The 27639-nt window shown below is 43.6% G+C and overlaps 1 protein-coding gene across 1 annotated transcript; it reads right to left on the bottom strand.

The window, feature by feature from the left end:
* Nucleotides 1-834: 834 nt before the first annotated feature.
* Nucleotides 835-27130, bottom strand: LOC119378365 (glucose-6-phosphate isomerase). Its single transcript, XM_037647532.2, has 15 exons — nt 26873-27130; nt 25957-26188; nt 22468-22602; nt 22134-22277; nt 21981-22052; nt 21784-21882; nt 21656-21716; nt 18615-18694; nt 17741-17824; nt 12157-12319; nt 11125-11201; nt 10676-10804; nt 1852-1927; nt 1705-1771; nt 835-1600 (listed from the first exon to the last, which is right to left on the bottom strand). The coding sequence occupies exons 1-15, from the start codon at nt 27010-27012 to the stop codon at nt 1480-1482; spliced, it is 1680 nt and encodes a 559-aa protein (XP_037503460.1). The 5' UTR covers nt 27013-27130; the 3' UTR covers nt 835-1479.
* Nucleotides 27131-27639: the final 509 nt, after the last annotated feature.

Here is a 27639-nt window from a genome sequence, read left to right on the forward strand (position 1 = left end):
GATGTGTCTACACTGCCCCACCCCCGTGTAAAAGCTTTCTGCACCTAACGTGGTTTTGCACTGCCTCCAGGATCGGAGGCATTACAAGCTTTCTGCACCTCACCTAGTTTTGCACTGCCTCCGTCATCGGACCACTGATCATGGAGGCAATGCAAAGCAACAATGTCATGTGATGACATCACGTTATGACGTCACAAATTTTGAGGATCTGTGACCTCATGATAACGTCATGTGGCGACGTCATTATGGTACGATTTTTTGCATCACTCATGTTGACGCCGCCCATGCGGGACGGCAACGCCGACGGTCATTTTTGCGTTTGACGAGGCATCTAAGGCTTTCGCCTTAAAAATTATACCTAACCTAGCAAGTTCACGTGATCTTGTGTTCTACAAGATATCTCAATCACATAATTTTCCTGCATGTGAAGGCATATTTTCCGTTAATTTACCGAAAAATGGACCGGGCGAGGACGCACAAAAAACGCACCCATTTGGGCGTAAAGCGCGAACGGCGAATCAGCGCCGAATGGCCTTGAGCCGGGGAGTTTCGTCGAAGAGCGCGACGTGCACGTTTTTCCCCCTCCACAAGCGGACTCTCACGAGAGAGGGCGTGTCAGTGCTGTGCCCGATTCAGTGACTATCAGGACGCCCAAGCAAGCACAGTTTCGCCTCCTCAAAAATTCTTGCTCCGTGCCTAAAGCATACTCTAGTAGTGCCAACATCTAGATGGTCATCAACACGAGAGAAGCACAAGTGAATGTTGCCTTACAAGCACAGTGCATTCCAGTAAAAATATATTGTAGTGAAAGGATTGACACACTCCTTGATCCACTCCAATTTATCCAAGACAGGTTGACCAACATGCCAATAATTTATTTTTCTTAAATACACCACAGTTGTACAACACACACATATGAATTCTAACAAGTGACTTACTAAACAAAACTAGAGAAAGTACTAACTAGAATATACACCACAACCTGTGCATATAGAGTTGTATTTATCATTTACCTGTATCAGATCTATTGCAAAATGTATTGGTATAGTGAGCATGTGCTCGAAACACAAACAGCACACACTGAGCAATAACTTTTATTGAAGTTGCATACATGCTCCCTACTGGAGCAGTATCACTCAAGTAGCATTCTCCCTGAATATCTTACTAACCATTATTTGCATTTATGGTATCTGAACACCAGCAGCACTTTACCACAGATGTTGCAGAACCAGAAACTGATCAAAACTAAACATATAATTCTTTACGCAATATAATGTCTGCAGTTTCCTAAACATACATTTATTTCTTTTGCATAATATTATCTAAAAAATTTAGAATATGTTCGCAGTGCAAGCCCCATTGACACGCCTCGCACAGCTTCCAGATTACTACTTTTATTGTAAGTTAGTTGCTCAGCTGAAAATGTTGCTTTGAATGGTTAAGTAAATTTAACACCACCAAGCCACCAGAGAAAAGCTACTAGTTGTAGGACTTGATGAAGTTGATCAGGCCATTTGTCGATGAATCATGAGTAGACACTTCATTCTTGCCTTTCAGCTCTGGCTCGATGACTTTGGCCAGTTGCTTGCCAAGTTCAACGCTGGAAAACAAAATTTCTTGAAATGATTTACTTCTTTAGTGAGTGCATATGTGTCTTGGCACAGAATACTGTACTGCCACACACACATGCACACAGAGACTTACCCCCACTGATCAAAGGAATTGATGTCCCATATGACACCAAGAGTGAAGATCTTATGCTCATACATTGCTGCAAAATAATAAAAGAAACTTAGTGTAAAGCTTTGAAGGAAGCCAACCGTAAGTAGTTTGACGAGCTGATGTACCTACCAATCAGCATTCCTAGGTTGAATGGTGTTAGCTTATCGACAAGGATCGAGTTAGTCGGTCTGTTGCCTTCAAAAACCTTTAAAGATGGGAAAAAAAGAAGTTACGTCATATCTTAGAAGTAAAACAGCAGGAATCCTTACAACATAGCACACAGTCCCCCTCAAGCAAGCATGACATAAAACTCCAATTTTACAAAGCTCCCACAGCTAAAATTGTTGATAATAAGTAGGGCAGCGAATAGTAGTGCAATGATTTACCAGTGTGTGAAGGAAGCTTATCAATTTATGTCCCACTGCGTATAATGTCAGCTTTAGGTTAAAAAAAAAAACAATTTATCATACCAGCAAGGTAAGAAACAAAGCCTAAAAATTTCCTCACAAGTAGTGGTCATGAAAATTTCCTTCGCTGGTTCAGTACATCTTGAATGTCTTTGCAACACAAGTAAATGCTTTTGCTGTGCTGCAGTAACTATTCCACACCAGTGAGGGGGTGGTGGATTAATTTTTTCATCAATTAACAATTAATCATTAACTGATTTACACCAATTTAACCTTTAATCCTTTAGTCACTACTGGCGGGATTTTCTTAATTATTCGACATTTTTGGTGGGCACTTTTATAAAGACAAAGAGTCATCTACTCATGTAGAAGCCTATTTCAATGTTTGAGAGGGGGCAACCAGGATGACAAATACAAGCCGCGTATAAAGCTTCGATAAAGAATTATCTTTAATTTCTTAAAGACTAAATATAACCGGCACTAATGACTAGTGAAGGAATAAATATACATTTCAGAATGAAATATACACCGCAGAATAAAAAAAATTATGAAAAATGGCACAACTGAAAGTTGCGGCCCTATTAAAATATGCATAATATTCCTACATGCAAATAGAAAGAAAATCGCTGGTTTTGTAATAGTTAAGGTAGGGCTAGGGAATGCTAAATGGCTGAACTGTGAGGGTGAAGCTCGTAACGAACACTGATACAGCGAATTATCGGTCATAGCGAACTAAATATGAACTTTGGTTGGTCACGCTTCATTTCAGTGACATTTACTTTTTTTAATAACAAAACAGGTAAAGCGAGAGCCATCGCAACGATGGCTTTAACTAATAAATATTTGGTTCGCATGAGGCTCAAAACTCAAAAGGCAGTATAAAAAGCAAAATAAATATTGAACGACAATTCACGATAAATTTTTTTTCATTGGTTTTAACATTCAAAATTTGGTTAAAGTATGGTTAAAAAAATTACACCATCTCCCACTAAAGGGGACCATGAGGCGATGCGAAGCCGGAGCACTTGCACGATCGCGTTCCGTTGGCGTTCGCTGGGCATGCTACCGACCTCGCGTTGCGGAACGCGAAGAGGAACACTACGCGCGGCGTGTCTTCCCTCTAGCCTGGCCGTCAATTCTCACAGGGCGTGCGGGGAACGTCAACAGGCGCGCAAGAGAAAGGCAGCGTAGGAGAGGAGAAAGAGGGGGAGGGGACGCGCATGCGCTGGCCCTCATCGCGGCGCTGTGCAGGAGAGAATTTCGGCATGTCGAGCCCGCATTTCAGAGGAGCCAACCGAGGTAAGCGCTGGACTGATCATGCGCAGCGCTCTACCACTTGAAGGAGAGGAGACTAGAGGAGGAGAGTAGCGTATGCGCCGTGAGAGCAGAAGCGAGAACGCAGGAGAAGCGCAAGCAGGTGATGATAGAGAAGTGAAGAGAGTAACGCGCAGTTGTTGGAGAGAGGGAAGGAGGAGAGTCGCGCATGCGTAGTGTGAGTGCGGACTACAACGCTGCATACGGATGACCACACTGCGTTACATACCCCTGAGCAAGAGATACTTCGCATCTAAAAACAGTTGCATCACCAAACGGAAGCGTCTGTTTTTCGATATCGATCGACACCGATCAACAGCCATAAACATCAAGATGATGTTGGAAATGTATGGATTGTGGAATGACATGGGGCAGTCCACAATAAGGAACAGTACAGAACTGTTTCGCGGATACCGGTTCTGTTTGGCCTGCCGTCGAAGACGAAGTTCGACCTAAGGGGATAGTGGTGCTGGACAAAGCTAGGGATCGACTGGCGCTCCCAGGCATCGTATTTGAGGAATGTTTCTGCCAATGAGATCTTGCATTTTCAGAGCTAGATTTTCGTATCTAGGATTTTAAGATGGTGGTCTGCTGGGCCAGTTGGTTCAATATATTGTAGATGTATGAGCAGAAAAGCTAAGAACTGAAAGAAATTGACAGGACAGGGCATCTGTCATGTCTTTTCTCGCTGTTTTTCCACTCATACTTTTACAATATCGCGTCTAGAGATTGTTATGCGAGCCAGATTGCCAATTCGTTAGAGCCAATTTCTCTGCTGTTACAATAGATATTGTATATAACAAACTAATTTTCTGTACCAATGCTACTACGTTATAACTAGGTTTGACTGTATAGACAGACTCACTCCTTATGTTCTCTTCATTATGCTCTCCAGTCCTCTTTAGCACTAAATTTCGAGTTTACATCCCCCGCACCATAAAAAAAACAGCACTGGACACCTGGACTTGGCTCACCAATATCTGTTACACACTTTGCAACCAGCTCTTACCATTTTTAAAGGGGTCCGGCAACACTTTTCTAAGTAACCACTGAATGATCTCACTATTGGAGTGTATTGCCTCGTGAATTGCTGCCACAAAAATTTTCCGAATTCGTGAAGTACGAGCAAAGTTGCAGGGGTTTGACACACTCCGAGCGCTTTTTCTCTTTTGTCTCGACAAGCATGCTGAAAGCTACACAGGAGGGTATGACAAAGGGGCAAGAAGCTACGTCAGTGCACGTCATGACCTTGAGCGTTTTCTCTTCATTTTTTTTTTTCTTTGAACACGTTCACAAACTTTCGGTATAACGATGTGTGCGCCACCAGCACATGGTGGCCACACTAACTATGCAGAAAAAGATGAAACTATTGTTCTAAAGTCTGGCCGAGCTTTGAGAGTACCTGATGCGCACCAGTTTTGTCCATAGCTTGCTTGATCAACGGATAGTAGCCAAATCCTGATAGCATATTTTGAAAGTGAATTCAAGGAACACTCAGAGATGCCTGGCAAGGCCTTTTGCTAATGAAGCACGTAAAATAGACAAAGCGTGCAATCGGAGCGTACCGGTGGTTTTGGAAACAACATTATGCATTGGTAAGTGCTGTCGTAGTGGGCTCAGTGTGGGACAAGTGACCAGCTCAGGCACAGATTGTATGAAGTAGCACGGGTGCAGTACAGTCGAGCCCGACTATATCGAACCCGTTTATATCAAATTATCCCGTATATCGAACAATTTCTAAGCACGGTAAATTTACATTGAGAATATATAGCAAAAGTTACTGTTACATCGAACGAAAATAGCAACGACAACCGATATAACAAACTCCATATGCCTCAAAAGTGCCCCAGCAAGTTGGCTTTCCCTCGCGGTGGCGGGGAAAACTGCCAGCGCCACCCTAGAAAAAGTGGTTTAGACCCGGCTGTGCACGGCCGAACACCCCCCTCCAAAAAATGATCCTGGCCTGCTCGCTGCGCTTACAGCCAATCAGAAGCTGTCGTGCTTTCTCCGAGGCGCGAAGGCGGTAAAAGTGAGCGCCATTTTTTCTTTCTTTATGCTTGCGTGCCTGCTGGTGCCTCTTTTCCTCGGGTCCTCATTCAGCGTGGTCCATGCTGGTGGTGTTGCCTGTTGGCGCTCTGTGATCTTTCTTGGCACGCTGTCGTCATGGCTTGTGCAAGGAGGCAGAATTTGCCGTTTGCTGCGAAACTCGATGTCATAAATCGAGTCGAGCGCGGTGAGAAGAAGTTCGACGTCGCCGCCGCGTACAAGATTCCAAGGAGGTTCCAACTGCTTTAGGCATGCCGGCTTCCGCATGCCTCCGTAGCTGACACCGCAGATGTTTCCGCCAAAGTTTGCAGCCAGCTGGCAGAGTTCCCGGGTGCTATCAACGGATCGACATTCAACGAGTTCGTCAGTGCAGACGATGATGTCGCCATCATATGACAGCTACAAGATGAGGACTATGTTGTATACGTCGTGCCGACCGTGAGCCAAAGCGACAGCAATAAGGAAATTGACGATGGCCCGTTGCCTACATTCTCCGAAGGAATTAGTGCACTTGCGTTGGTCCGGCGCTATTGCGTGAATATGGAAGGTTGCGGCCTCAGCTGCTCCGACTCTGACAACGTGGAGGCGTGCGTGCTGACCCAGGCAGCGAAGTCGTTGAAACAGAAAATCCAAGACTATTTTGTTCCAAAGTAGGGCACGCAAGTAAGCCACCATATTAATAAAGTGCTTTTCTTATTGGCATGTGCCTTTGTGTCATCAAATCCTAGAGCGGGCCTATATCGAATTATGCCATATATCGAACTAATAAACGTTTTTTGGCGAGTTCGATATACCCGGGTTTGACTGTACACCACATGCCACCTCCCATGAACAATGAAAAACAAAACAATAAGAGGATGACTGTTGATCGAGATCGGAATTACTAAGATATTTACTTTTCCACTGCTTCTGAAGAGAGAAAGATTAATGTTTTTTGTATTGAGCACGAAAGAAATATAAATATTGCCAAGGATCTTTTTGCAATCATGAAATCAGCCAATGAACAGACTATGTAAATGGTCCCTTCAACTATGTAGTTTGCCAAGAGGGGAGCGAACGATTTTCAGCTGTTTTTGAAGCAAGACTGCAAATTCCCTGCTGCATGCAGTGGTATAATATTTGGCTCACATATTCATAGGAGTCTTGAGTACTTATGTTTATCCAAGTTATGCTCACAGGAGTCTTGAGTACTTATGTTTATGCTCAATTCCACGCAATCAAATGAAATGCACAAACAGTAGCACAAGCACAAATGCTCACAATGGTTGCTTTTTTGTGAAACTGCATGAACAACCGAGTTAGATACCAACTTAGGGAAATGCCTGGCTGTAGTACCCATTTATATAGTGATGCAATGGCTGGGACGCCACCAGGTTTTTCCCCCTGATGGGGTAGGTATGGTGAGAAAGTTCCTTCAAAGGTGCAGGAATGCCATAAGAAGACCCAGCTATATGGTCAGTGGTTAGTCAAGAGCTCAGGAGCTGTACAGTGGCTCCTGAGCTCTATGCGTGCTCAGTAGTGGCTCTATGGTTGCTCAGTAGACTATAAGGAATGGGGAGGGGGCTGCATAAATATAAGTTGGTGCCATTTATGCTCCCCTCCCACCCCCCTACTTTTGGTACTGCCCCTGTGCGAGTGGCATCAAAGGATGTGGGCTATGTTACTATCAGGTTCTGGTGGTGCCTCCACAACGCGGAAACTTGTGCAGGTTCATATCGCTAAGTAGAATACATTCTCTCAACCCACAAAGTCCCCAGGGAGTTGGGATAAGCGTAATGATCAAGCACACAGTTGTAGTGCAAGTTAAGAACAGTGAAAGCATCTGGCTTATCAACTCCTGATTCACAGTCCCAGCGCAAATAAGGTAAAGTAACGCATTGTACAGAATGAGGGAAGTCAAAAAGTGTTGGCCCAATGTGTATTCTCAATGTCAGAGCATCCGGAAAGTTTTAGTGCTCCCCTTTGCAGGCAAACTTATGGCAGCACAGACAAACAAAGGGAACATCGATTAAAAATCTACCCCAAACCAAGCATCCTTGTCTAACGTGTTGGGCTGATACTGCCAGGGAAAACATGAGAGAAACATCTACACAAAGAGCTTGCATACCAAGGCTCTGCGTGACATGACCTCTCTCTCCTAGTCCATTCCTCCATGATGTTGGGCTGCCTCTGACCCTAACGTGTCATGTTCGGTGTTGGGGAAGAAAAAGGGACTAAAAAAGGGGGCTCAGCCAGCTACAGCATCACTTGAGAGAAAACAGTCACCACTTGACAGACACTCTCACTTGAATATCATGCAACCGCCAAGCCACAGTCGCTCTTCGTGCTCAGAATTCTAGTACAATTTCAAGATTCACGCGCCACTCCTATCACGGTCTGGAAAACAATTAATTGAATGGGTTTAACTGTTTAATTAGATTAAATAAAAGATCGACATCAATGGCAATTCACTATTTTGTGGGATACTTTTTGTTCATTAATTTTCTACTTTGTGTAAATAAGACACAGCAGCAAATGAAGAAAGGCTTCTGTCATTGTGCATCTTACTAAGGCTGCGAGCTCAGTCCCCAACCGTGGCAAGCTGTCTTTTGTCCACGTTAACTAATTTCCCTTTGTCATAATAACAGCGCTTCAATCAAAAACTATGAATAATGTCTCCTATACTTGGCAGGCTCAGGGCTAGTGCTCGGACAGAGCCCTCAGACACAACACGGAGGCAGTTACAAGAAAAACACCTTTACTGCTCGAAGGTCCGGCCAGACTGATCTGCCTGCAGCGGCAAGGCGAGCGAGAGTTACGAGCGTGAGCACGCCCCAGGTCACTCTTCATCTCTTTCCACTGCTCTCCTTGGCCAGCACCCCCATATCTTTCATTTGCTCCATTATCTGTTGGCTTTGATAGGTTGTGTCTAACAAAAAAAAATGGGTTCCCTGATCCATTCTCTTCCTTTCATTCATTACTTTGACAGAATAGCATAATAATTGTTGGGGATTAACACCCCCAAACCATGATATGATTATGAGAGACGCCGCAGAGGAGGGCTCCGGAAATTTTGACCACCTGGGGTTCTTTAATGTGCACCTAAATCTAAGTACACAGGCCTCAAGAATTTTTGCCTCCATCGAAAATGCAGCTGCCATGGCCAGGATTTGATCCTGTGACCTACGGGTACGGAATAGCATGTACCAACTAGCCTAGCACCAAGTCCTACTAAGATTATGTGTTCAGTAATACAGTCGAACCAATTTATAACACAGTTGAACCAATTTATAACAATCCAAGTGCCATGAAAATTCCAGTATTATAACTGATAATTGTTATAAACTGATTTTATGAAAGAAAAAGAAAGCAAAAAAGGGGGATTGCAAGCTGTTGTGAGAAAACTATAATATCCAATGGGATATTATAGTTTTTATACCAGCACACATTGGTAATAGGGACGACACAGAAGAATACAGCCTCATGCAGATTTTTCGGACATGCCTGAAAATTCGGACGCTCTTGCGCCACTGCCACAAGCCCTATAGAGTCAATATACAAGAACGTCTGGAATTCCCGACGCTGAAACTCTTCAGCATCCGATTTTTCACTTTTTGCTCAAATTGCAGGTCTGAAACTGCATTAATTGAAGCCGCCACCGCTGGTGCATCGTTCATCTCGCAAGCTCGAAACAGCGCTTTCGTGGGTCGATCCGTTTGTGGCTGTAGCGGATTCTAAATGTCAGCTTCGCCGTAATGCCAAAATGTTATGCGGTGAAGCATACCAAGAATTTGAAGGGGCTGCTGTCACGGCGCAAGTGTGGCGATGCCTTCACGGATAGGCACTGGAAATGCACGAATACATGATTGCGGCAACCACATCGCAACTTATCGCCGACAACCCTATTATGATAAGCATCTTCAGATAACTTCTCGGTAGTGCATGTGGCCTAGCGCACTTGTAAGAGCGTGCTGCACGCTTAAAGGGACACTAAAGAGCAAAACGATTTTTCTCATATTAGTAAAGTACGCTTAGTGAGCGAGAAAACGCACAAAAACAAAATGTGGGTGGTGACGCCATCTTGAAGTTTCCGCACCATTAGTCGTGACGTCACGTTTTGGCGGCGCCTGCAAGGGACTACATAGTTCCTAATCTGTAAAAATGAAGTACATTGTCCTCTGAGGGGGCCATAGACTTAACATACCAAGTATGGGGTAGTCTTGTTGAGCCAATGGCGCCAAAATACGATAAACACACTTTGAAATCCGTGTCGTCACGCGGTGAGATTTCAGCGAGAAATTTAAAAATGACACTTTTAACTTGATTTTCTCCTCTATTCATAAACCAATGATGGCGAAATTAATGACATTGGAGTTCTCAGAGCACAATTCATCGATCTAGGCCGATTCATTGTTTCTCTTTAGTGTCCCTTTAATAGGCGAAAGCTTAAATGCACTTCACTACCGTTCAGTGTTGCCTCTTTCTGCAAGATCACTAAGTACGCTGCACAAACGCATTGCTTGCAACCAGCAAAAGCGACTTAGGTAATCTGTTGGTAGAACTGCGAAGAACGAGAGGCCAGCGAGAAAACAAGGAGAAGTGCCCGAACAGCACAGTTGGGGCAGTCCATTCGTGTTTTGGTGGGTGGTGTTTGCCGTAGAGTAGCCTATTCACGTTCGGAGGGGTTGAAGGGCAATGGGAGAGTCGTGCAAGGCTGGCTACAAAAGAGGTCCTATTGCGTGAGCAGTCACGCAGACTGTGGGCAGTTAGAGTGGGGGTGGGGGTACAGCAGCTCGATCTTTCTTTCCTTCCACCAAGGATTTTGCATTCCATTACCTTTTGGAACTGATATCCGGCAGCCAGACTTCATTATAACTGATAATGCAGCATGGGGGCATCGTTGAAAGCAGGTTATTCCACCATAAAAACTACAAAATTTAGTGCAGCAGCTTCTCGTTTTTATAGTCAATATATTGTTAAAATCTGTATCATTTCGGATGGTAATACAGTTGAAGTGGGTTCGACTGTATCACCATCCCTAATCAGTGAATGTTGCTACTGAATTGCAGAGTTTGACAAATGTCAAAATTACTGACCGCAATAAGTTTTCTATTTCAGAAGAGAAATTTTTTGCATAGAAAAATTTGTTAGCACCTTGGATACTTTCAGTTTTACAAAAACTCTTCATGATTGTTAGGCAAACTTACCTTGTGTGGAAGAATTTTCTCAAGTAGATCTTTATTCATTCCAGTTTTTTCCAACTCAGCTCTGGCTTCTTCTTTTGTTTTTCCTTTCATGAGAGCCTCTGGCTGAGCAAGGAAGTTAGCCAACAAATACTTGAAAAAAAAAGAAAAAAGGAAACCGTCAGGATAATGGCATTCTCAATTTTTTTCTCGGCGCTGCCAAGGGGCTGGTATTTATACCTGTGAGCAAAAGAACATAGACCACAGGTTTCTAAAAAACGTTACTTTGCAGCCACTACATATAAATTACGGAACTTCTCTACGAGGCACAGCCTGTACTTGGCTATGGAAACACCACAAGGCACAGAAATTTGAATGCAATGCGATTTTTTCGTGATGTAATTCTGTTGTCTCATGATATTTGAAGTCCACATAACTTTGCTCACAAGGGTAGAGGAGACTGAGAATCTTACCTCCTGATGAATTCCATGACTGATTGGGTTGTGAGTTTTGATTGGTGCAATGAAGTCACAGGGAATCATGCGAGTGCCTAAAGGAAAGAAATTCATTTTTGCAAGGACTAAGGCTTCAATGATTGGGCACAGCAGTTATGATCTACAGGGTGCTTTTTTTTAGACAATACAGATTTTTCACAAAAATTCTATGACAGTCACGCTCCAGTTGTTCTCACACACGCACTCTATGTCAAGGCGGAGATACTTTGCCGCAAATAAAGTGGCATTGACGAGACTAATTAACAAAAGCTAGTTAAATAAATTTTGCATTATTGACTTTAGGGCAGTTTATGTTAGAAAGGTCTAGTGTGTCAATTTATGGCATACCCATTTTCTAGAAATTGCAGAGTGCACGTAACTAGAGATATTCATAATGAAGTTTTAAGGGCGAAGTCGAAACTGCACGCGCCCAGCGCGCACAGAACACGGCCTCTCCGTTACGCAAGGCCGGAACTGCACGTGACAAGGAAGTGACGAAATTTGAATCAAGGCGCACTGAAGCAGAATATGGTCAGGAAAATCAGCAATCGTTCCGAAATACACAAGTAGACAGCTTGCTTGTTTCGTGCATTCTATGGTGCTGATCTGTTTCTTAATCTACAAACAGGAGCTGAAACTATTTCGCCTGTCTGCAAGAAGCACCGCAGTGGCTGCCACCCGAGTTTTATGCTTCACAGAGAAAGAAAACAAAAAAGCATTTCAAAACTATGACAGGAAACATGCCGGCAGAGCAAACGACTCATCCAGCTTTCCCCAATGTATGTGTATATGCTAGCAGAGCAATCAGCTGCTGAGTGAGAAAAAGTGCTGCTTCATTAAAATACGGTACCTGCATTAGTGTGGAGCCGATCGTTCTAAGCTATCGGCACGCAATGCGTCACCTACTACAGTTGCACTGTGCTGGGACACCAGCTGTACTGTAGGTATGTGTGCGTTTGTTTGAGAATGTCTGTGCAGCGACATGCCATTTTTCACCAGATGCTTACGTACCCTGGTGAATGAGTTGGTAGAAAGCATGCTGGCCATTGGTGCCTGGTTCACCCCAGACAATGGGTCCTGTTGTATATGCTACTCTCTGTCCACTCCGAGTAACGTATTTGCCGTTAGACTCCATGTCACCCTGCTGAAAGTAGGCTGCAAATCTGTGCATGTACTGAAAAGACAGATTACATCAGGAGTTGGCAAAGTAATCATTCAAAATTTTAAAATTCCAATCCTAGCAAGCCTACCAACAATATGTTTATCCAAGCAAGCACTTACATGTGATAAGCGATTGCTTTATAACAGTTGCACAATATTGGTGAACAAAATGACTGCAGGAAAAACAAACATGCCAACAAATATAATTTTTATGTACACACTGTTTGACTGGAGTCTTCAAAGACCACCTTCAGGTTCTATAACCGACTAATGTGGCTTTTGAAAATAGCTGCGTTCACACCACAAGTAACGATTACTGCTGTCAGCTACAGTCCATGCAACACTTGCATCACAATGCAAGCTGCTCCAGCTTGCATCACAATGCAAGCTGGAACAAATGTGCTCAATAGCCAACAGAGGAGCTCATGAAGGCAGAGTTAAAGGTACACTTAAAGTGAAACAATGAATCAATTTAGATTGATAAATTTTACTCTGAAAACTAATGTCATTAATTACAACATTATAGCTGTAATAATACGGGAGAAAATCAAGATCAAAGTCTCATTTTTATATCTCAAGCCGAAATCTCCGCACTTGACTTCACGGACTTCAAAGTGTATTTTTTGTATTTTGGAAACATTGGCCGAACAAAATTTCCTGAAACTTGGTATGTTGAGTCTCTGGCCCCCTCAGAGGACAACTTATTTCATTCTTACAGATTTTGAACGACGCAGGTCCTAGTAGACACCATTGAAATCTACGACGTCATGGCGATTGGTGAGGAAAATTCTCAAGGTGTTGCCACCCGCATTTTCTTCTTGTGCATTTTCGCGCTTACAAAGTGTTTTCTCGCGGGAAGCATGGTGGTTTTATTATTGTGAAAGAGTAATTTACTAATATGAGAAGATTTTTTTCTTTTTAGTGTCCCTTTAAGCACCAACACAAATAAATATATTAACAATGTTAATGTCTGGCGCTTTCATGCTGCCTCCTTAAACATCCTGTATTATAAAGGAGCTTAAAACACAGCCCTCTTCAAACAAATAGGAGCATACCCATTCTCCACACTGTGCCAAGAATTGTTCCACTAGGCCAGTGTTGTGTACAGCAGGACTGACTCTGGACAAATGAGCCCTTCCTGCTAACTGGCCACCACACTTTCATGTAGCTATTTATGGCCTCAAAAGCAACAAACCAACACTGTAGACTCCCTCTTTCCTCTTTAAAGTTTCATTTAATGCTGCTGGGTTGCAGGGATGAGCACTATGTCGTATCCCATAAACGGTCAATGTGACACCTGTTTTTTCTAACATCAGCTAGTCAAGTTACAGCTGATTTTAGGTAAACAAATGTGATTTTTGGTAAGCACCTGTGCTCCCCTCCTTTTCAGAGATTTTAAGTTACATTAAATTGGACTCGTGTTCAACAACCCAAAACTGCACAGTAGTTTACGAGGTACACCATTAGTGGAGGGCTCTGGACCAACTTCGACAACCTGATAGTCTTTAAAGTACACCTAAACCTAAATACGGAAGAGGTTTTGCATTTCACCCCCATCAAATTGCAGCAGCCATGGTTGGGAAATGAACCAGTGACCGGGGCTCCATTAAGCCACCAGGGAAGGTCGCTCAGAGCTTTTGCTTGTAGATTACTTCCTTATTCTACCGTACATTCAGTACAGGTTTACACCAACTCACTGAGCAAAGGATTTTGGAGATGCAATGCAAAAAAATTGGAGAAAAGCAGGAAAGAAAAAAAAAGGTCATTTAAAGGGACACTAAAGGCAAATATTAAGTCGACGTTGATTGTCGAAATAGCGGTCCAGAAACTTCGTAGTGCTACTTTTGTGCCAAGGAAGTGTTTATATTGACATAAAATCGCGTTTTAGTGGTCCGCATCGTGTTAGCCAGCGCCTCCTCTATCTTTCCGTGCCTGGGCGAAGGTGAGGAGTGCGATGGGAACTGGCCATCGGCATTAGTGTGGCTTTTACCTGCTAGGCGCCACCACCATAGTAGAGCCGCCGTCGTGTCAGTGCTCGCGGAAACGAACGCCGTGGCTGCATTCGAAGCTGCTATATGGTTCAGTTTTCGGCTGTATTCACGCTGTTTAATGTATAATGAAAACATGTAAACGAGAATCATGAAGCGCTTGTTGTTCGGGGCACCCAGCCCATTTCAAAGGCATGTGTCGTTCGCAGCTATTTGATCGAGACACTCGCGCGTCGTCTGCTAGGCCCATGCTAGTGAAGTTCTTTTGTCACCGTTACGTTCGCTTGACAGAGTTGATTTTTGACTGTCTGAAAGCGGATTTTTGAAAGCAGCATCTGCCAGGAGCTAATACTGAAAGCTTGGTCGCCTAAAGTTCCCCGATGCGTGCTACCGTCTGCTGGTGTAGCACACTATACGCAAGCCTGGAGTTCATGCGCTAAATAGCACGAAATGTCACTAGACTGCTTCCAGGGATATACGTGATCACTTGTTCCTTTCGTAAAGCTTTTGAGAATTACATTTGTTGCCACCGAGAGAAAGCAACAGAGAAAATGAGGAACTATGTCAAGTGATTCCACCATTTCAGAGCTTACACCAGTTAAATCGTGGTGGTACGAAAAACAAACGAAATTCAGCTGCATATTCCGTGCGCTTCCTGCAATGCTGGCCGATGTGTAAACAGACGCTGTTGTTCAAATCTAAAGTTGTAGTGCCGACTCAACTTGAGCCAATGTGATAAGCGTCAAAACTGCGGCCTGTTGTCAGTTCCTTGAGTTCATCTTTGTATTTGTCGACGAATTGTTGTAGCCTCAGTATAGACGAAGGTAACACAGCGCCGACCAAAAGTAAAAATATATTCTTAAAAAGACGTTTCGGCTCCCACACGGGAGCCTTGGTGAACAAGGCTCCCGTGTGGGAGCCGAAACGTCTTTTTAAGAATATATTTTTACTTTTGGTCGGCGCTGTGTTACCTTCGTCTATGTCTTTCCCCGGCCAGGCGGGTTTCCGCCAAACTCTCGACTTCATAAAGCCTCAGTATCTGGCTCCTCAGCTCTCTTTTCTCTTCCATTTGGCCTTTTCGGCAGTGAGCAATGTAGAGGCTGAATGGCTGTCGCCCTGGACGCTTTTGTTGCATTGGGCAGCCTGACCAGCCTTGTGCACGCATTCATTGTGACACAGTACAAGATGACTGTTGGTTGTTTCGCCAGTAGCGCATGTGGTGTCCATGGGTCCAATTCTTCGGCTACGGGACCTAATGTCAGCGCTGCACATGGCGGCGATCGTGAGGCAGCATTGCTTCCGGTACATGCATTCGTTGACTGTTCGAACGCAGCCCGGTCATGTTTAGCGATACTTGCCATCAGACCTGTAGCCCGTAGCCAGGAATATTTTTCGGAAGGGGGGGGGGGGGAAGGGGAGGGGGGAAGGGCACTTGCTGAAAACCTTGACTATTTGAGAAAAACACCCATTTTCATTATTTTTGGCAAAAACACCACTTCACAATTTTGGGGGGGGGGGGGGGCACCACAGTCTGTCACAAATTAGCGGGTTATAAAGCGCGCGCGAGGCCGCTTTCAAACTGCTACGAGACAGAACGGCGCGAAACGCTCGCCAAGAAGCGCGAAAAGACGAAAAAACAAGCATCAAAAGACGCCGGCGCGCCGCATCCTCCTCACCCAATCGAGCCAGGCGCAGACGACGCGATCAAACGCCCGGCAAATCCTAGATGTTTCTGGAAGGAAGGGGGGGCGCATCCGTGCGCGATGCCGCCGCGATTCGAACATACGAGAAAGCTCTCGCCCTTTCCCCAGGCTTAGCTGTACTGCACGCAGAAGAAACATCCCGACGCTTCTAGAACCCAGGGGAGAAGGGATAAAAGCGTGCAATCGACGGTAGGGCAGTCAGTGAGCGAGGAGACAGTTAGCGAAGGAGTGAGCGAGTCAGTCGGCCCGGTGATGGTGAAGTTATGCGAAGTGTGGCTCCGTTAGCCAAAGAAGACGTGTTTATGATGGTGTGCGGTCAGTCGGTCGTGGATCTGGAAGAATCCGATGACGACGCCGCGTGAGCCGTGACAAGTCACGACGACGGTTGAGCTACGACGATCAACGCTGGAGCTGGCGTGAGTGTTTCCTTGAAGAGAAGCATTCGATTACCGTCCAAGTATTGCGGACTGGATACGCCATTGTATATTCAGGACTTTAACGGTCATTGAATAGTTGTAATGCATGCGATTGCATTTGTAGCGTGTGATCTGTTTGTTTAGCTCCCGTTGTGTAACACCATCTGAGTATTATTGTGAAGCTGTAACTGGTACCAGCCGAGTGTGCACGTGTTTGTATTATTTGTATTGCCTTAACTAAGAATATATTTCGTTTTCGTTTGTGTTATCGACTCTCGGCTCTGACTCGGTCTTTGGACCACAACCGGCGTTCGCTGGCGCACCAAAGGACCAACTCTAAATTGTCCGCGCTTTCGTGGTGCGTTTTCGGAGGGCCTTGACGCCAGCCCTTAGAATCCGCCCGGCGATTGCCGTCCCCATTAACGGGATCAGTGACACAGTCCGAGCGTGATGGAAACAGCTCACCGCTATGTTTGCGTTTCGATTCCCGTGTGCCTGTGAAAGCCTGCGAGACGCACGAATGCAAAACTCGGATGCAAACACGAATTCGTGGGCTTCGTAATACTCACGACCGCCAGCTTCCCGTAGTCTACTTGCACAGCGCCACCACGCGGCAGCGGCAAGCGGAGGCGGAGCGCGCGCTCGACGGCCCGAGGAGTGCATTCTCCCAGGCACCGAAAAAATAGAGGAGGCGCTGGTGTTAGCACACTTCAAATCACTCGCCTGAAAGTGGTCTTTCTGACGTCACTGTTGCCGTGCCCAAGTTGGCCGCCTCTACTGCGCGGCGGCCATGCACCATTCGGGCATCCGGCAACATCACATGCATGCGGCATTTTGTGTAACTTTCTGTCAGAGCGACTTTCACGAGTGTGCAAAACACACGCGGCAGTATGCGATACCGAAACTACCACTGAGATGCGACCGCATCAGCGAAGCCGGGCGCCGGGCAAAGCGCATTTCAGGGAAAACACCCTTTGAACCACGCGCGCCGTTCCCCATGCCAACGCCAAAGAGGTTCTTTTTTCCATGAATCAAACAGAAACAAACGAGCAGCACTTTATTACGTCTCTTGATGCATGGAGGCTTCTTTTTTTTATTGCAGCTAGTTTGATTTCTAGCGATTAACTGTGGTCTGACGCTTTCACGTCATCGGGATCATTTCCAAAATGTCCCACTAATGGCGCACGTGGTGCGATACATTTAGCTTAATTTCTCGGTAAGTAGGGCACTGCTGTTGATAACATTGCCGTTTTAGACGTCATACATTGAGCTTTCACTCCGACATTAATTGTTATTTTCCTTTAGTGTCCGTTTAATCTTCGCATACCTGATCATAAGGCAAAAGGGCTTGGCTCTCTGCTCCAAAACAGTTGTAGTACCAAAATCCAATCACAGCAAGGATAATTGGTATCTGAAAGCAGTGGTATATGATTCTGTATAATAAAGTCAAGTCTCAGTTAACATTATGGAATCTTCCACAGCCATAAAAGACACTGAAAGTGCTCTCATACTCATGACAATTCAGAGACATGCAGGCAAGCCTACTTTCAGACATCACAAAAAGTTTTAACACAACATCAAAGACAATATTTCTTTCACAAATTCCTTTTTTAACACATGCAGAATAATTATTTCACACTTGAGTCGTGGGATCATTCAGCTACAGTCGTGCAGTGTGGCCAAAACACGTATTTAATCTAAGAGTTGCATTGCAAAAGTATTTAAAATTATATTTTTCCCTAGAACTGTGCACGAGTGGAATGAACCACCCCTGGCTCTATCTGCTGCAAATTTTAGGAACATCTCATTTTACAATGTAGTTATAGTTATATTGTATATACAATACGACTTGTCACATTTTTCCTTCCTCATGCCTCGGGTCTGATTTGCGACCAGTAGCAAGTACCAAATAAAATAATATAGAAGCAGTTGGCATTTTGCAGACATGGTTGACACTGAGAAATGAAATGACCGCACAGATATAAAAGGACAGCAGGCAGGTACACTGTGAAGAGAGTTACAATCTGCACTTTTATCTGCTTGTCAGTCATGCTAGTGGTCTTTGCTGTCAAAATAAGCTTGCAAGCTGTGACTTGTTACACTGCATGCATACCAAGCAGCAGCATGAAACCTACTAGCACAGCTCTTAGTAATTAACCGTTTTATCCTCAACACAACTACAAGCTGATTTGGGCACTTACATTTTGCTCCACAGGAGTATTCAGGAAATGTTTGTCCATAAAGTGAGCCCCACTGAGTAGCTTCTCAAAGTTGTCCATACCTTAAGTCAATGAGAAATAGATGCCAAAATGTGATATGCACCACAACAGGAATCGCAACAAGAAAATAGCCCTAGCCACAAATTACACTGCATTTTATAACTTCTCATAATTTAACAGGCAGTAATTAAGCCACCAAAACATGAAATACTGAGTCTCTTATATGTGTAATGTTGAAGGAGACAACACCACCTGGCACTAGAGAGAGATAAAAGCGAAGGAAAGGCAGAATGTTATAGGCCAGTTATGATGTGTATAGGAAACTACATATGCAACAAAGAATGCAGAAGTGCAACAAACCCGCACATGTACATATTCTTCTAGTGATTAGAAACTAAGTTTTTACGTTAACAAACAAATAAACAAGACAAAATTTAATGAACTTATAAGAAACAGTTTTTATCCATACACCTCCCATTTCCCAGTAGGTCACTGTCAACTTGGATATTTGTTCTTGCCAGCTTCAATTTACAAGCATCAACATTTAAAGCAAGAGGTTATTAGTTGCTGCCGATTGCAGCAGTGAATTACCATGTGAGCGCTTATGTTCACTAGGGCAAACCAACAATACATAACAGCTTTGAACATAATAACACAATCTAGAATGGGAGAGAGGGCCAAAGACATTTGCTGTCATGCATAGGTGCATATGCATATGCTTTGTGTGGTGGCCTGTTTTCACTGGACTGCTGAAAGTGTCCTGAATTTTTCAATAAGGGAAAAAAAATAGCAAGGCTGCAGCATTCCGCAGTGTGTGCACACTGTGAACACACTGCATGAACACCATATAAACACAATGTGCCCTGCAGTGTATACAGTTCCCATGGGCTGTTGGAACAGTGCAGATAAGAAGGGTGTGCATGAATTATAGAAACTATCTTGCTCTTTTATAGACCTTTTCACAATAGAGAAGAAATTCTGCCATGCTGGGCTGTGCGCAGGAGTACAAAGGCAGACGTCACAGCCTCGACAGTGCATTTTTGGAGGGTCATGCCTATTTAGCACAGCCCAGAGAGGATTATGGCGGCGCCCAGGGAGCAGTCTGTGAAAAGGTCTATAGAGTTTGGCATGGTTTTGGCTATTCTCTTCAGACCATGTGTTGATCCCAGTGAACATTATCTCCCATCATTTTCAAAGTTAAACTAGACACAAGTTAAAGTAAACTGCTCTTAATAAAAGCTAGAAGCAGGCAACACCCTATATCAAGCATGCTATAATTTTGTTGTGACTTGTTTCCAGGGGCATGCGAATAGCAGCTCTTAAAACCAAATCAAATATGAATCGAATAATGCCAGCAGAAAATCAAATTGGATGCTGAATATTTTGCTAGTATTCTAAATAATACACAGCCTTCCCACTATTATTGTTAAGCAATTTTCACATCTTGATACTCACAACATTGTGTTTCTGTCATTACAATGTACGCTTTATCAAAAACACAAATGAAGCACTAGGAACAATTACATAAGCAGTATGCAAGATCAAGCTCTTTGAAGCACACAGTAATACATCCTTGTATAAAATTTAGAACAGTATGTTAGGCAATTTGACCGGGCCATTTGGTACGGATCCAATTGTGGATAACGTGAATTTTCAACAGACAAAGAACGATAAGCCACAAGCGCTTATGGCTTGTTACTTGTCATTCTTTAATTAAAAATGGCCTGTGACTCATTCTTTAATTGTGCCTGGCAACACAAATAGGGAGATTGCAAGCTATAAGCATTTATATTTGCTTCATTGCATTTTGTTTCATTTGCATGTTTGACCGTGTACAGTTGCCAAGGTAAAATAAGAGGAAACTATAAGAAAAACAGTCTAATTTTTAATAGTAATCGGAAGCGTAGCTTTCCTAATTTCTCGGGGGGCAGGGAAGCTGAATTAGTCAAGTACTGAGGAAGGCACACAAGGTAAATCATTGTTGTGACAAAATGTGAGGTTTGCTTATGCAAAGGTCATTCCAGCAGTACAGTTCATGTACACAAATTATTTAATCCGGTGATTTGGGGATGTTGACCCTCCCCCTTCTTCATGGACCTGTTTGGGTGGGAGGGGGGGGGGGGGGGTAATGGTGTCCTTAACTTCTCCCACTTTTGTAAGTGACACCTCTGATGGTGACCATACGATTCTAGGCCCGGAATAAAATAGCAACTATGAAATCTGAGGACCAAATATGGTTGACAGTAAGAGCAGACAGCAGAAAGCATTATATCCCAAGGTTGTTCTTGGGTTTGAGCGAGTTCAGATATAAAAAGAACTTTCAGAATAAAAGTACCTAGGCAACTCATGGGCGTTTCTTTTAAGCTACGAGTGAAGATAGTAATTCTAAATTGCTATGTTTATTACGAGTATGCTAACAGAACATTTGTCATAGTGCAACCCCCAGATTTAACAATAAAAGTGGCAACTGTAAACTCCTGTAGTTGGCACGTTCACCTTTGCATCCTGAACACTGCCGTGCACAGACATAAGAAAAAGAAAATCTATGAATAAACACCAAAGACAGCCCTAATTTTCCTGGTCAAGTGTCTTCCCTTTTCTGTATTAACTGCAGCTGTGTGCAGGTGTAAGCTCAATTTAAAGGTGAATTTAAAACTGTCATACAACTGCTAAATCATAAATTTAAGCCTTCTTACATTAAGAAAAAACATGCATCACAAAGCATTTTCTATAATCGCACACATGTAAATGGCTGCTCTAGATTGCCTGATCAACTGCAATTCTAGCAAATTCATGGCCTTATTGTACAACCAGCGCGCAATCACCCTCACTTGAGCACTCTAATCCTTTGTTGGATATTGTGTCATGTGGAAAAGCAACATTGCTCCTTCCAATGCTTCTGAACGACACTGCTCCATATTCTTGAATTCGCACATTCCCAATCTTCTGCTTGCACTAAACCTGAAGAACTTATTTTTCAGCCTCTTCACGTTAATGCAAGTGACTAAACTCTTAATGCTTACCAACAAAAACAGCGATGGAGAGTCCAATAGCTGACCAGAGCGAATACCGGCCGCCAACCCACTGAAACAGTAAGAAAATTTGTTGAATTTCCACACAGGCAAAGCAACATATGTACAGTAGTACTTACATCCCAAAACTCAAACATATTCTTCTCATCAATACCAAATTCCTTCACTTTAGGAGCATTCGTTGAAAGCGCCACAAAGTGTTTTGCAACATCAGCCGGCTGAAATAACAATTGTGCAAATTAAGAACTATATTCAATGTATGGCAGCACTTGGAGAGTTCAAACAGGTACAATTACAAGATGTTATGGTTTCTTACATTCTTCGTGTGATTCATCAGCCACTCCTTTGCTGAATGAGCATTTGTGACAGTTTCTTGGGTGGTAAATGTCTACAAAATGAAAACAAGCATTAGCCTTTCTGCAGCTGTTTCATAATAGTTTACAAAGAATGCAGCCCCGACAGCCCTTGCCTTTGATGCAATGATGAACAGAGTCGTCTCAGCACTCAGGTTTTTTAGAGTCACTGCAAGGTGTGTGCCATCAATGTTGGAGACAAAGTGAACATTTGGACCACACTGGTAGGGCCTCAGTGCCTCAGTCACCATGTGAGGACCCTGTAACAATTCACGATACGGGTGAAACTAGGCATATGTGGTGCCATATGGGCTCACTGTAAACACAAGTTGCAGTGGATGGAATGACACACCCCAAGGTGTCATGCAAGTTCATGTAGGAGAATAAAAACCTGCCAATGCTACAAGCATAATTGCTAACTTCATAAAGTACAGTATCAGTTGCACTTACAAGGTCGGAGCCTCCAATTCCAATATTCACAACATCAGTGATGGATTTCCCTGTGTAGCCCTTCCATTCTCCCTTACGGACACAGTCTGAGAATTCCCGCATATGTTTTAACACAGCATTAACACCAGGCATCACCTGTAACAAAATTACCATTTCCACATAAGATCAAGGGAAAGACATCAAAACGTACTACCAATCACACAATATACCAAAAATCACGGCTGAGGCTTTGCTTCAGTGGACATCTTATACCCAGAAATATGCAATATTATGCATCATTACATATCTGGTGTCTCAGGTTATACGGAACAAGTTTTAAAAGAAAGCAAAACCTTGCGGCTGGATGAAACCACGTGTATGTCAGAAACCTTCTAAAGAACACTCTTTAGAGAAACTTTTGTGTTATTGATTGGTAGCAATTACCTGCATTTCATTGAAACAATTATAGTAACAATATCAATATGAGGTTTGTAGAGCACAATCCAAACATCACTTTCAAATGTCTGCGATATGCTGTCTTTTGCATAACTAACACAGTGACAGTCAATTTCATATGCTAGTTGAAGGATATAATGGTTTAACGAAAGCTTCCCAGGCTTTCTTTGAAGCACAAAACAAACATGCCATCAACAACTAGACATATTCAAAACATGCTCTCCAGACATCATACTGATGCCCAGGCCTAAAAATTAACCATTAAAAAGATTAATTAACCATGAAGATTTATAAATAACATATATATAACATATACAAACTCTGAGGCTTCTTCGGGAGGTTGATGGCAACACAGCTGCAGCAGCACATGCTACATGAACTTTTTTTTTAAATTTGTTCCATTATAGGCAGAACACCAAACATTTTAAAAGTATAACAGTAGTAGGCAAAATCAAAACTGTACATGTTTTTTTAATAACTAAAGTAAAGAGAAGTAAAATTCGACATCTGCTAGCTTTATTTAACACTCAAAATATAATAAAATGACATTATCTCTTGGGGCCACATGTATCTAAGTGCAATTTTAACTAAATGAACAATCCAAAACTTCTATATGTGGCTGATGCATTATTTATAAACAAAGACATAAAGGAAGGAAAAGGAGTTTTATCCCAGGAAGGAATAAACATGGACTGGCTCAAGATGACGACACAAGAGTGACATATGGCACAAGTGCTGTCATCTTGAACCAATATGTGTTTATATTCCTTCCTGCGGTAAAAATCTTTATCTGCAGAGTAGTAAATCACCTAAAGATGCACCCTAGTAAAGGGACGCTAGAGGCAAATAAGTCAATGTGGATTATTGCAATGGCATTTCAGAAGCCTTGTGGTGCTTGTTTCATGCCAAGGAAGCATGTTTTACATTTTGAAAGAAAATCACCGTTATCGCAATTAAAACCGCCCACCTTCCAGAAAAAGCTGACATTGCATTCACCCAACAGCCAACGCTGCGGGGCAGGGGAGCCCAGCTAACACACCCCTGGCCAAAAGGAAGGAACTTTTGGGCCAGCTGCGTTGTTCTCAAAGGTAACGTCAGTTGTTTTCTTCTATGATTCAAACTGAAATGTGCAAGTTGCATTTTATTCCGCCTTGTAATCACAGCGATGTTCTATTAAGTGCATAGCACTTTAGAGACCCGACTTGTCATCCATCCATACATTTCATGTGGCGTGATAACACTCAAAATCAAGCGGTCCATACAGGCCCAAAACAAGGCTAGAAATGCTCAAAATTGAGTTAAAATAATCGAACAATGTCGAATATAATCAAAATAACCAAGAAGTAATCGCAATAATTAACTTAACATTGCTAAAAACACTTCGGGAACATTTGCCTGAGGCAGCCGCGCAAGAGATTGTGCCATCGCCTCGCCAAAAGCATGATTTCTCGTTCTATTTGCGATCTCTGGCGCATTCGCCACTGCATCTTTTCAGGGGAACAACCTGACTGAGCTCGCTGCAGACGACCCGTATCTCAACTGCCGTAACAAGCAGGAATTCGATAAAGCACAGCAAAAAGCAGCGTGCATGTCGCATATCTAGTTTGCGAATCTCACAAAATTCTACTGGTCCCGTGGAAACGCTACATGCTTACCTCTAACATTGACGTAATCAATGGTATGGTAAACGGAGCAGTGGGAACGCTACGAATGGGAATCGCTGGGTGCCCGTGCTACACACTTCCTCAGGTTTCACAGTAGTGGAGCTGCATTTATTTTTTTTATCGAGGGTAGTTTGAGTACTTGCGATTAATTGTACTGAGGGCCTACAACGTCATCAGGATAACTTACCAGAATATCCCACTGCTGGCGCAAATCGTGTCCCACAGTTACCTTAATTTCTTGATTTAGAGAACTTCTGTGCCTAATATTACCATTTTAGATGTTCTCACACATTGACCTTTCGCTCTGACATAAAATATTTGCCTTTAATGTCCCTGTTTGGGAAGCCCCAGTTTGGGAAATAAAGACAGGACTGCCACCTGACTGAGACACTTGCTCTATTAACTACAAAGATGGCTGCGTGAAGCAAATTATTTGGCAACCTGAATTCAAGAAGCCGAAGAGAAACGTAAACTAAAATAATTGTTCCTTCCATGCAGACAGTCACTAGCCTTATGAAGGAGCAATAATATTTTGCAAGGTAAAACAGTATGAATTGGGTTAAGGCTTACTTTAGGTTCAAACATCAATACTACACACTAATTTCACAAGGCAGCATCTATTTACAATATGCAGCACATTGGTAAAAGCAAAGGGCTGGGGGAATCAACCTCAATGAATTTTTCACAGCTATAAACACACAGAACACAAGTGTACTGTGTAGACCACCCCACCCCACTCTTTAACACTGGCTATGTCCCAAATGCAGCATACATTGATTACAAATTAAATAAGCATGCCTCAGTAACTACTATGTCACTTTATGCTAGCCACATAACAATTTTTCATCTAATTTAAGTCTAGGTAAAATGTTATCACTTCATGCCCCAAACACAGGCATAGCCAAGGCAGGGGGGGGGGGTCGACCCCCTCCCCCCCTGCCTGGCTATGCCTGTGTTTGGCTATGCCCCCCCCCCCCTAAGAAAATCTTGGGATAATTCTCAAGTCCCAAAGTATTAATGAAAAATGGCAAAATGGAGCACAACATATTATTATGACAAGTCAGGTATTTAATATGAACATGCTCCAAAATTTCGGTGCAGAAGCTCTGTTGCATTAATTGTGCCTCCATCACAACTAAGAACATTCCGAGCATGAACACAGCTTGCAAAGACAGAACAACCGAATTAACCACACAGACACAGTGCTGTGTCTATATAGAATATTCAGCCTGTAACTTCGTGCCCAGAAACAATGTTACAGCAAACTACAATTGGTTTACAAATTTTTTACATGGCAGTCAAGTTTTTACAGTAGGCTGCAGCTCACATTGACCAATATGAACACAGCATAAAGTCAAAACAGCAGATGACTGCATGAGTATATACTTACATCCTTTCCATCCACGAAGATGGGAGTATTGCTGCGGTTTCGCAATGCAACGTGAAGCACTGCCCTCCCTTCAGTGAAGTTGATCTTTTCCCCACGAAACATTGCATCACGGGCCAATGTGACCTTACGTGACCTGACGAGGTCAAATAGTTTCGCCATAATTTCTTCATTTATGATGTTCTTGGAGAAGTCAAACAAGAGGACGCCAGAATCTGGTGTATCTAACTTAATGCTGAAAAAAAAAAAAAAAAGAAAAAAAATTGCATGCCGACGAAACAATTTATAAGGCAATAAATTGTTCGCGCAGCTCCCTGTAGGCTTTTTGGGGGACATAAAAGACTGGAACAGCATGAGACGAGACCTTATCGGCCGGCGAAAGCAAATTTGCGAGGTAATCCGCGTGGAAATATTGCACGGTTACCGTGGTCCAGTACGTCAGCTGAACGCAAAACTGTATTGTCTGCCACTGAAAATGCTGCACAAGCAAGTATTGCAAGGAAGGAGAAAGCAAAGAACGAGTTGAACGCCATAATTTCCAACTGTATTCTTTCAAAGTGGGCCGAGCATCTGTCATCCAAAAGTAAAGATAAGTTTAGCGTGCCTGAGCAAGAGTATCAGTAATTAGAGTGTGCATTAGGGCAACGCATTGATGAATAACAAAGAGGGTGGGGCAGCCAGTAAATAGTGAAGTCGAAGGAAACAACGATCTTGGGCGCGCTAGTGACAAGGAAGTTGTATAAGCGCGCCGAACGCATAGGAAACTCCAAGGTCAGGGAAGGGCATGATGAATAGGGGCATCAACCAGTCAATGTCACAGCTATTACAAAGACAATGTATGCAAACGGTGAATGCGAATACACTGTCGTAACTCGCATTTACCACTATTGCTAACACAAGCACAAACCTGACGCCTAACCTGAATTTCTTGAACCGATGAGGATCCTTCTGGAAGAGCTCCAGAATCCTGAGCTTTTTGCCATCGGAGTCATAGTATTCGCGGAGCTTCTTGTACGCGGGATCGTCTAACAGAAAGTGGTCTTGAACGAACGTGGCCATAACTATGACTTCCCAGCAAAGCGACAGGCCAGCAGTCGAAGACGCCGTCTTCGGCGGAGCTACTCAGCCCCGATGCCTTTCCGCCGGTGCAAGTAGCCAGCCAGCCAATCCAGCCGATCCAGCTGTCAAACAGCGCAGAGGGCAACAGCAGGCAACGGCAGGCCACGGCGAGAGGGCGCTCGCTCTCTCACTCAAACTTTACTGTACTCAGACTGAAATAGAGAGAAAGAGGTAGAGAGCGGAGAGCTCAAACTCCGCCCATAGTACTGAAGCCCCTCCTACTCAACTTTGGAGGGACATTCAAATACGCTCGCTGTGGCTTGGACCGCACGCAAGCGTCGAAAAGTGCTGTGAATGTGTAAATCGATAATGTACTGAAGAATTACCAATCATATACAAGGACAGTAACAAGTATACAAAAGATCCCGGCAGGTCCCACGCATTGAAGGAATCGATTTCATGCGAAGCAGTCACCGAGTAGCTGGGCGGCGCCACCGGGGGGTACGGTAGGGGGGGGGGGGGCAGTTGCCCCCCCAGAATTCCCGCATGCCCTCCCATTGCCCCCCCCCCCCCCCCAATATCAAACCAAAGGCGTTGATCAAACAGAGTCATAACGCAACGCATAAG

The sequence above is a fragment of the Rhipicephalus sanguineus genome, chromosome 1 (genome assembly GCF_013339695.2).
Source record: "Rhipicephalus sanguineus isolate Rsan-2018 chromosome 1, BIME_Rsan_1.4, whole genome shotgun sequence".
Classification (NCBI taxonomy): domain Eukaryota; kingdom Metazoa; phylum Arthropoda; class Arachnida; order Ixodida; family Ixodidae; genus Rhipicephalus; species Rhipicephalus sanguineus.

Bases quoted from the DNA above. Each gene is read 5' to 3' on its own strand.
- LOC119378365 (XM_037647532.2), bottom strand. From the start codon at position 27,012: ATGGCCACGTTCGTTCAAGACCACTTTCTGTTAGACGATCCCGCGTAC. The intron at 17,825-18,614 runs GTAAGTGCCCAA...CACTGCTTTCAG, and splicing joins ATACTCCTGTGGAGCAAAAT to ATACCAATTATCCTTGCTGT. The intron at 12,320-17,740 runs GTATGCGAAGAT...CTGTCTTTTCAG, and splicing joins CCCTTTTGCCTTATGATCAG to TACATGCACAGATTTGCAGC.